Raw genomic sequence first — 11,239 nt, forward strand, 5'->3', positions numbered from 1 at the left:
CATTTTTAAAGTTTGTTTGTTTATTTATTTATTTATTTATTTATTTATGTTCTTTTTCCGGTACCAGGGATCAAACTCACGACCTTGCGCTTGCTGCGCAGGTGCTGTGCCACTGAGCTAAATCCCCAGCCCCCAGTCCCCTCATTTTAAAAGTTTACTAAGCTCCCTTTCCACCATTGGTTTTGCTTCTACATATTGGTACAACCAGGTGTTTCACGGTAAATTGAGAAATTTATCAGTGTGGCATCTTAAGGAGGTTAATCAAACAGGAACTTGGGGCTCCACAGGTATTGGATTGCTTCTTGTACCTGGGTAACTCAGCTAGTTTCTCTGTATGGACTTTATATTCACGTCCTTTTCATTTTGTTTAAAGATCTGTTTTGTTTTTCAGGTTCATGGGTGTGTGTGTACATCAAGGACAGCTGCATGCGCTTACAGAGGTAAGCGTTCCGCAAACATGTGGAGGTGGCTGCTGCCTGTGCCTTAGTTTCAGCACTTACGGGTCTGCATAAGAGTTATTTGTGTATGTGAGCAAGATGTTACATGTGTTTATGTTTATACAAAACTAACAGCATTAATGATGCTTCCTTTGTTGCCTGGAGACAGTGCCCATGTCCTTAACACCCCTTATTCCCTCATAACACTTGGTGAGTGCTCTGAGAGTGTGGATGTTCAGATGTTAAACTGCTCCTTGTTCCCTGGATGACTCCCTCCTAAGTCAAGGGAGGGCATCCCGGGGTTGCTTTTCTTCCTGGCAACAAATTCCCTGACCTCCCGGGAAATGTTTGCTGTCCTCATTTGTAGTCCCATGGTCACTGTTGCACTTTCCTGATGGGTCTTATTACTTAAACAAGTAACATCTCCATTCACATTTCATCTCTGGTAAGCAGATAACTATACGATAGTCATTACTCATCCTCCAAGGACCAAAGACCTCTAGAACAAAGGCTTTCCAAATTCAGGCAGAGGTATGAGTTTCCAAATGTGCTTGAATATTTCTTGGAAACACAGATTCCTGGAATCTTCTAGGTTTGATAGGGGTGCATGGATCCCATCTGTTTTTTGTTTGTGTTTAGTATCTGGAATTTGTCTCGGGCCTTATACCTGCTAGGCCAGTGCTCTACCACTAAACTGCATCCCCAGGCATTTTTCAATTTTTTGTTTCTCAGCCTTTTGGGTAAGATCAAGTTTATCTGTGTATTTGTTTGTTTTTTAGTCCTGGCCAATGAATTTAGGACTCACTCAGTTAGAGCCCCAGCCCTTTTTAATTATTTTTTCTTTCTTTTTTTTTTTAGGCAGACTCTTGCTAAATTGTCCAGGCTGAGCTCAAACTTACCTGCCTCAGCCTCCCAGAATGCTAGGATTATAGGCATGTGCCACCAAGTCAGTTCCTTTTTTATTTTCTATTTTGAGACGAAATCTCACTAATTTGCTCAGGCTGGCCATGAACTTGTGATTCTCCTGTCTCAACCTTCAGAGTAGCTGAAATTAGAAGTATACACAACCCCCCCCAGATCCTATCTGCTGTCTTGAAAGATTATTCTCATAAGCATCAAGATTTGAGAATCTATGGTGTTTACATTTCTCCTTGAGAAGAACTGAGGTACAAAGTAGAGAAACTTAGGGAAGAAACTTGCTTAGCAGAATTGGTAGAAATTTTTGTTTCCCACGGTGTGGACCTGGTGTTAGGAGGGTTCCATGTGCCTCATTTATGTCTCTCTTCTCAATTAATGAAGGCACTGGATGGGGACTATGTATAACATATATGTCCTGCCTCTGATATGGAAAGTCAAATCAGAATGGTGAGGAGGGTAAGAGTATGGCTCTGTAGTCTTGAGAGTGTAGATTTGACTCTCTTGCAGTGTTTCCATCTGTGAAATGGGAGGAATAATAGTAGGACCTGTTATAAGGAGTATGGCTAGAGAAGAGTGTTGGGGGCTGAGCCCTAGAGCGTTTCGCTTTTAAAATGTGGGGAGAGCTGGGCATGGTGGCACATGCCTGTTGTCATGGTTTGGGTTTTGCAAGGGGAACAGTGTAATACAGGACACATTTTACAAGATTATCTTATAATAATCACCCAGAGAATCATACACAAAAAATTTAGGAAATCTGTCCACACACTAAGAGCAAAAGAATCCAGCTGAGGGCCAGGATCCCATGGTAATGTCCTGCATGAGTCCAGCTGAAGACCTAGAGCTCATGACAATGTTGCATGCAGGCCTGTTTCATGAGTATGCTGGGAAGGCCTGAAGGTCAGTGGTGGAAGCTAGAAAGTCTGTGCCAGCGGGATGAAGGATCTGTGCTAGCAGGCTGAGGGATCTGAACTGGAGCCAGGAAGTGATGCTCAAAGTAAGATCCAGAACTCCCCTGAAAAGTACCACGGCTATCCTCAGCAACAGTGAGGTCTGAGCTCCTCTGATTATAAGGAAAGCCGAGTTCCCATCAGGAAAGCCAACGCAGCGCACTTCTCCAGGAGACGTGCAGTGCACCATCTTCCCCTCCAGAGCCAGGAAGCGATGCTCAAAGTGAGGACCAAAGCTCCCCCAAAGTGAACCGAAGCTGTTCTTAGCGCCGACAGGTCCCGAGCTCCTTGGAGGATGAAAACAGCTGAGTTCATCAGGAAAGCAGCATGACAAGCTCCTCTAAGAGAACCAACAGCTCTTTACAGCTTCTAACAGCCCCTCAGCTCCCAACAGCCTCCGTCTTTCTTCTCCAGTTCTGCCTCTTATACAACAATCCTCAGGTGGGCCTCCCACACCCAGCACCACGCTGATTCAGTTAAGCTGGGTGTTACAAGTTGACCACCAGTTGTCAGTCCACCATACCTGTAATACCAGAGCTCAGGAGGCTGTGAGTTCGAGGCCAGCAAACTGGACTACATATCAAGACCCTGTCTCTAAAAGAACCATGGGGAGAAAGACAGATGAGGAGTAACTCGTGAGATAGGAAGAAACCAAGGTAGCATATTGGAATGCTTTATGACATATAAAGGGCCAGGGATATAGCTCAGTGGCAAAAGCACCTGCCTGGCAACCACAAAGTCCTGAGTTTGATTCCCTGTACCAAAAAAAAGAAAGAAAGAAAAAAAAAAGAAATATAAAATGTTAGCTGAGGATGGTGGTGCAAACCTATAAATCCCAACATTTGGGAGGCTGAGGCAGGGGGTTCGCTGTGAGTTCGAGGCCAGCCTGGGCTGCATAAATGAGTTTAAGGTCAGCCTGAACTGCATAGCAAAACTCTGTTTCAAACCCTCCACCCCCAAAAAGAAAGAAATGTAAAATGTTTATTTAGACAGCGCCTAGTGTGTAATTGCTTAATACATGTTAATTATTACAGCTTTTATTATTAACAGTGACTAGTTCTTCTGAATTCTCATTTGTAAATGTTTTTTTCATAGTACTGTTAATGTCATTACCTTTTAAAAAGCTTTTTACTGAATTATAATTGGAAATGTACACATTTGAAAAAATATAACTCAGTAAAATTTTCCAAATGAAAAATTTATAGTCGTCACTCCAAATCAAGAAAGATTTTCTGTGTATTTCTGTTCTCAGAAGTGATTCTGTAAATTCATGAAAGATAAACTTTCCCTCTTTCAAGCCTCCTATTCATCTGTGCTCTGACACTAGTAAGTGTAAAAGTTTTTGTTAATGAGGATGATTGAACACATCTGTAGACCCAGGACTTGGGGACTGAGGCAGGAGAATTACAATTTTGAATTTAGACTGGATAACTCAGTGATTTAGTGAGAACTTACCTCAAAATAAAAAGTTAGATTGTTCTCTGAAATAGGAATTCCTTGGAAGGGCTTCTTTGTTAGTTTTGCTGACAGAGAAGAACATTCTTGAAAATCTGTGATCATGCTGGGAATGGTGACACATACCTATAATCCCAGCAGTCAGGAGGCCGAGGCAGGAGGATCATTGGAAGTTCAAGGCCAGCCTGGGCTATGTAGTGAGTTCAAGGTGAGCCTGAACTACATAGCAAGACCCTGTCTCAAAAAAAAAAAAAATCTGTGACCATGTCAAAAATTTACACCGGAGTATGGTGATGCATGCATGTAATTCCAGCACTTGGGAGGCTGAGCCAGGAGGATCACTGTGAGTTTGAGACTATCCTGGGCAACATAGTGAGTTCAAGGTCAACCTGAACTACATATATAGCAAGACCTTGTCTCAAAAATACCAAAACCAAACAAGCAAAAACCACAAAGACAAAGCCCAGAAAGTGTGGTTTAGTAGAAATGACAGAAATGAATCATCAAATACAACTTCCTCTTGCCATATTGGATTTAAATAATATTATCTGCTGCTTATTACCTTATTTATGGGCAGTACTTGCGTGGTGGTACATGCCTGTAATCCCAGCATTTGGGAGACTGAGGCAGGAAAGTCACTGTAAATTCGAGGCCAGCCTGGGCTACAAGTTCAAGGCCAGCCTCAACTACTTAGGGAGACCCAGTCTCCAAAATAAAACAAAACGAAACACAACACTTGTCTATAGGTATATGCAATATACAGTATGTATTTTTTGAAATAAGTAACAATATTTATTATTATTAGTGTTTCCAGTATCTTTTTTTTTTTTTTTTTTTTTGGTGGTGGTGTTTTGAGAAAGGATCTTATTGTGGGAGTGGTGGTGCACACCTGTAATCCCAGCACTTAGGAGGCTGAGGCAAGAGGATTATTTTAAGGCCAGTCTGGGCCACATAGTGAGTTCAAGGCTAGCCTGCACTACAGAGCAAGACCCTATCTCAAAAAACCAAAGAAAAAGGAAGGAAGGAATGAAAGAAGGAAGGAAAGAAAGGAAGAAAGAAAGGGTGAATCTTGCTATGGAAAGAAAGAAAGAATGAATCTTGCTATGTAGCCCAGGCTAACCTCAAATTTGTGGCAGTCCTCCTTCCTCAGCCTCCTGAGTCTGGGATTACAGGGATGTGCTGCCACACCCAGCTCTGTTTCCAGTATTGTTAATGAAATATTAATATAGCTTATAAAATTAATAATTATTATATTAATATGTTGATAGCAGTGAAGCCCAAATATTTAAATATTTATTTTCAGAAGGAGATCAGCAAAGGCTGTGATGACGTAGGTCTCTGGAGACTTCTGGGTTTAATTGCCTTCCAGTTTGACCTGGCAGCATAGCTCTTGGTTTCACCAAAGATCATAAAAATAAAGTATTAATAATATCTAACACAGCCCTTGGAACTTGGCTGACATTCAGCAAGTATTTTTTGATTTGTGGAATGCCCGTCCTTCAAGTAATGTGCACACTCTTCCCCTTCTCCTCAATGTGTTTGTCACTAGTTGCAGTAGGGGTGCTTAGTGCAGCTCAGAGGTCACGTGCTCACCTAGCATGCGCAATGTCCTGGGTTCAATCCCCAGCACAATTACTATTAGTATTACTCCAGTCAACAAGCATAGTTCTTGTTAATCCCTGTGGAACTGCCTGGCAAGCGCAAGGTCGTGAGTTCAGTTCCCGGTACCGGAGAAAAACCAAAAAACAAAAAAAAAAACAAAAAAACAAAACAAAAAAAAAATCCCTGTGGAATGTTGACAGTATTTGGGAGAATATATATAGTGATCTGGACTTTTCTGGGCTTCAACCACTTTAATGGGTCTTCATTGTAATTATAGACATTAACTCAATTTGCAACAGTCAGACACATTGTCTTTTGCTTTTTTGTTCATTTGACTTTGTTTTGATTTTTTGAGACAGTGTTTCCCTAGGGTCAGGCTGGCCTTGAACTCACTATGTAGTCTGGGCTGACCTTCTCTCTTGGCGATTCTCCTGCCTCGGCCTCCTGAGTGCTGGGCCTGCAGGTGAAATGGCGTTAGTTCTTTGCTTTTAAGCTACCTGTAGTAGGATACACTTCTAAGTTTTTGAGCAAAACTGGTCTTTGTTAGAGTAAAAGCAGTGTGGTAAAAGATCACATGGGACCTTTGATGTTTAATGAGTTTCATTAAGAATCTATGTTTTATTGAGTAGAAATGTCTTGTATGTCTGATTTAGAAGATTTGCCTTTTTCACTTGGTCACATGGTTTCGGTTTTTAAAGACAAAAAGCGTAACCTGTATATAAATGAGCTATTTTCATGTAATATCCAACCGCAAGACCTTAAAAGCATACAAGAATAAACATTTATTTCTCACACATCTCCAGGGTTAGCTGGACTGTGCTAGATTCAGCTGTTCTGCTGGTCTCATGCTCCTGCGTGGGTGTGCCAGTCAGCTGGTGACCTGCTCTAGGCTGGGATTTGCTGGGGCAGCTTTGTTTTTGTCATCCTTCCTGGGACCAGTGCGCTGCTGTGGGTATACATTTATGCAGATGATACTAGAGTAGCAAGAGTGTCCACCCCATTTTAAGTGCTTTTCGTGGCTGTGCTTATGTCCAAGTTGCTTACCTGTCAAACACCTGCTGTGGGTGGGACATTATGCTTGGTACCTTCAGATCAGCTATGATTCTCAAAATTCTGCAGTCCTGTGTCTTTCATTTTTTTTTGTGTGTGTGTCTTTCATTTTATAAGTGAAAAAAACAAAGCTTAGAGAAATTTAACTTCTCCAAAGTAGGAGTGGATCTAGGTTCATCTAATTTCAAAGACTATATACCCTTTCCATTGTAATGTGCTGTTCTTAATTCCCTTTTGTATTCCCCACAGAGCTAAGCACAGGTAATATTTTATGTGCTCTGTGTATAGTGTTTGTAGAATTGAATTCTGACTTTTTTATGTATTCTAGGTTATTAGGAAAAGGTATTTCCTGCTCACTGGTTATATTAGAATACTTTTGAGTGCAACAACAGAAATAATTTAACAGCTATAGACAACGATTACGTGACTGAATTATAGCAGTTCATTAGGTTAAGGGTTGCTTTAATTCACAAGCTGGTAGTTTACATTCACCTTGCTATTTCCATACCTTTGCTCTGTCAACCACATCCTAAAGTTGGTTATTACTCATAATTGTGAAGAGTAGCTGCTGGGGCTGGAGGTGTAGCTAGTGGTAGAGGGTTAGCCTAGCATATGCAAGGCTTTGCATTTGATCCCCAGCACTGCAAAAGAAGAAACAAGATGCGCAAGGGTGGGGTAAGGGGTAAAAAAAAAGAATGCTTCAAGACAGATTATGTCCCATCTTACAGTGTTTTTCCTTTTCAGCTTGTTCAGAAAGGAACGAAGAAGGAAATATCCTCATAATCCAGCAGTTTGAGAATTTCTTAGTGCAGAAAACACAAGCAGTTAGGAGGTTGGGGGTTTGAGGAATGGGTCAGAGATGGATGCATGTGTGTGCATATATCATGTATCTGGGGAGCAGGTGTGTGTGTGTGTGTGTATCATGTATCTGGGGAGTGGGTCTCGAGGGACAGTACTCTCTGGTTAAAGGAGTCAGTGAGTGAATTTCCTGGTGAGTAGAACTTTTTTTTTCTTTTTGTTTTTTTGTCTTTTTGAGACAGGGTCTCGTTATGCAGTTCAGGCTAGCCTTGAGCTCACTTTGTAGCCCAGGCTGGTCTTGAACTTGCAATGCTCCTCCTGCCTCAGCCTCCCGAATTCTGGGATTACAGGCATGCGCCACCATGCCTGGCTGTGAGTAGAACATTTTGGGAGAAAGTGTGTTTTGCCTTTTCTGCCATGAAGCAACTGCCCTGCCCCTCCCTGCCCCCATACACTGTGGCCATGAGATCCACTTAGCTAATTCTGAAACTGCAGAGCATTCCTGAGGCCTGGTGAGGTGATTCTGTGTCTACTCCAAAACCCCCTCAGTCAAGCAGATACTTGCTACTGAAAAAAGTGCTCTCATTTCATGAGGGAATGGAATGGATCACCACGACATGCTACTATCACAGGTCCCCCCCCCCATGGTCCTCATTGTCCTTTATTCCTCACTTGGGCCCCACCATAAACCTCCTTCTTTATTAGAATAATTTGGGAACTTCTTGTTTATGTAGGTTGATATATGTTGCTTCTGAGTTGGTTTATAAGGTTAGCCTTATAAGAAGCATTACATAATCAGACAGCTTACAATGAAAGGAAACCCTATGGATTCAGTGACTAAACTTATGCATTATTTATCAAATCGAGCAGCCAGATCCCTTGGTGTGCTGTGATATTGCCATTAGTTGTACTTTCTGCCTGAGACAGGGTTTATCTAGGTAGCCCAGGCTGGCCTCAAATTTGTGGCAATCTTCCTGCCTCAGCTTCCCAAGTGCTGGAATTACAGGTGTGTGCCACCGCGCCCATCCATCATATATATTAATAGTGGTTATTTATCATCATTTAAATTCCCCCCTTAATTATTTTACTAGTATTTAAAATACGGTCAGCTTGGTTACCCCCTAAAACTGTTCATCCTTGCAGATTTTTTTTATTTCTGTTGTTAGAATCCTTGTACCTTCACAGGATACAGAATCAACACTCAAAAAGCAATAGCTTTCCAGTATACCAACAAACACACCGAGGAAGGAACCAGGAAAAACAATCCTAACCCCTGGGATTATAGGTGTGCACCCTGCCGTTGAGTTTTTGCCACTGTCTTCATTCTTCCACGGTGGCCCCCCAGCACCATAAAGTGTCCTTCTTTTGCTACTTTTACTTGGGTTGCTCTGCAGAGCCTATTTCTTTTCCTACCTTTAATAAATCTTTGCTACTGTTTAAAAAAAGTTGTTCTGGGAAAACTGACTATCCACATGCAGAAGATTGAAACTAGACGCATACCTCTTACCATGTACCAAACTAAAGCTGAGCTGGCCATGGTGGCGCACACCTGTAACCCCAGCTCTCTAGGAGGCTAATGCAGGAGGATTTAAAGTTTGACCCCAGCCTGGGCAATTTAGTAATTTAGGAAGACCCTGTCTCAGAATTTAAAAAATAAAAATAAAAAAGGGCTGAGGATATATCTCAGTATGAAGGGCCTGGGTCTGGGTTCAATCCCCAATACCAAGAAATCAAATCAAATCAAATCAAAATGGATCAAAGATTTAGATATTGAAACAGAGACACTGGACCTGCTGGGACATAAAAGGAGGTAAAACTCTTAAAGACACAACCATAGGCAAGGACTTTGTGAACAAAACCCCAACTGCGTGGCTGGGTGTGGTGGGGCATACCTGTAGTCCTAGCACGTAAACTGAAGTAGAAGGATCACTGTGAGTTTAAGACCAGCCTGGGCTATATAGTGAGCTCATGGCCAGGCTGAATTGCTTAGCAAGACTCTGTCTCAGGGAAGAAAAAAAAAGAACCCCCGCTGCATAAGACAACACCAAGAGTCAACAAATGGGATTATGTCAAATTAAAAATCTTCTGTGTAGCAAAGGAAACAAACAAGAGTGAAGAGACAACCTACAGAATGGGAAAAAAATTGCCAGGCACTTTTCAGATAAAAGACTGATATCTAGAACATAAAAGACCCAGTCAAAAAAAGGGGCAATTGAAATGAATAGACACTTCTCAGAAGAAGTACAGATGACCAGTAAATAAATGAAAAAATGTTCAACGTCTGTAGGCATTAGAGAAATGTAAGTTTACAGTGAGATTCTACTTTATTCTATAAAGAATTAGCTCTCATCAAGAAATCAAGTAATGAGCTGGGTGTGGTGGTGCATGCCTGTAATCCCAGCACTTGGGAGGCTGAGGCAGGAGGATAGCCATGAGTTTGAGGCAAGCCCAAACTACATAATGAGATCCTGTCTCAAAAAAAAAAAAAAAAAAATCAAATACTAACAGATGCCAGAGAGAGTATGAGGAAAAAGGACTCCTTCTACATTGTTGACAGGAAAGTAAACTGGTTTTAACTTTGTGGAAATCAGCATGGAGATTACTCAAAAAACTAAAAAAAAAAAATTCTGTTTGACCCAGCTCTTCCCCTTCTAGGTATCCTCCTAAAAGAATTAAAGACATCGTATTATAGTGATACATACATATGCATATTTATGGCAGCCCAACTCTCAATAGCTAAATCTTGGAAGTGGCCAATATGTCTATCAACAGATGAATGGATGAAGAGCAAGTGGCATTTATACACAATGGTATACTACCCTGCACAAGAAGGATAAACCTGAGCCATTTGTAGGAAAATGGGTACACCTTGAGACCATAATCCTAAGTGAACTACATCAGAAATGCAAGCTAAGTATTGCATAGTTTCTCTTACAGAAGAAAGCCAAAGTATAAATAATTTAAAGGGACCTGGAATATAGCTTAGTGGCACAAGCACCTGCCTGGCAAGCACAAGGTCCTGAGTTTGATTCCTGGTACAAAAACAAAACAAAACAAAACTGAGCTAAATAATTTGAAGAACAAGGGGCCGGGGAGATAGCTCAGTGGCATAGCACCTGCGTAGTAAGTGCAGGGTCCTGATTTTTATTCCCGGTACCAAGAAAAAAAAATGAACAAAATAGAAGATAGGAAATAAAATGGAGGATAGACCTTTTCCAGATGGGAAGGGGACCAAGAGATGAAGGGACCGAGGAGGGAAGAGGAGGTAAAAATATTTAAGGTGTGTTATGTACATACACCATCTGCCCTCAGTGAATGTAATCATTATGTACTGCAAATATATACTAATAAAAAAAAGGTTCGCAAAAACGTCCTATAGTTTCAAGTAAAAAATGGGTTAGTTTTGATTGTTTCTCGTCTCTTGAATTTGGTCAGTCTCTAGTCCTATCTTATTGTTTTCTTTGTGATATGTGTGTCTGGTTTTGGTTCTTGTTGTTTTGTTTGTTGTAGTGTAGGCTGGCCTTGAACTCACTGTGTATCTGCAACCCGTTTAGAACTGGCAGTTTCCTCCTGCCTCAGCTTCCTTAGTGCTGGGATTATGGGCATGTGCCACCATGGATTGTGATACCTTTCTGATTATCCTGTCTTTCCATTCCAGCTGCTCTGACCTTATTCCATACCTAGCTTCCTACAGATGTTTTGTAACTGGTTTTTCTGTCTCTAGCCTTTCTTTGCTTCATTTTGATGTATTAGTACCTGAATAATCTCTTTTTTGAGACAAGATCTCACTAAGTGGTTCAGGCTGGCCTTGAACTCACGGTGATTCTCCTGCCTCTCCCTCCCTAGAGCTGGGATTACAGGCGTGCGCCCCCTTGTCAGGCAGTGTGATGCTCCCAGACACTTCTGTTTAGCCTTGTAGACTTTATGTAATCTGATTTTGGGATACAAAGCTTCCTTTTAGGTAGACAGGTCTTTTTGCTCTCTGCTGCTCATCCTGACTTTCAGGCCTGGAATGTCCCAGTTGTCTCTTGC

The 11,239-nt window shown here is 41.5% G+C and overlaps 1 protein-coding gene across 1 annotated transcript in view; it reads left to right on the plus strand.

The window, feature by feature from the left end:
• Window positions 1-11,239, plus strand: part of Tesk2 (testis-specific kinase 2) — a gene marked incomplete in the record, with an annotated part of 134,585 nt that overhangs the window by 92,748 nt on the left and 30,598 nt on the right. Inside the window, 1 exon segment of the mRNA XM_005398714.2 lies at window positions 392-440. Coding sequence (XP_005398771.1) covers window positions 392-440 — 49 coding nt within the window.

Source organism: Chinchilla lanigera, unplaced genomic scaffold (genome assembly GCF_000276665.1).
Source record: "Chinchilla lanigera isolate Chin_1 unplaced genomic scaffold, ChiLan1.0 scaffold00063, whole genome shotgun sequence".
Taxonomy (NCBI): Eukaryota; Metazoa; Chordata; class Mammalia; order Rodentia; family Chinchillidae; genus Chinchilla; species Chinchilla lanigera.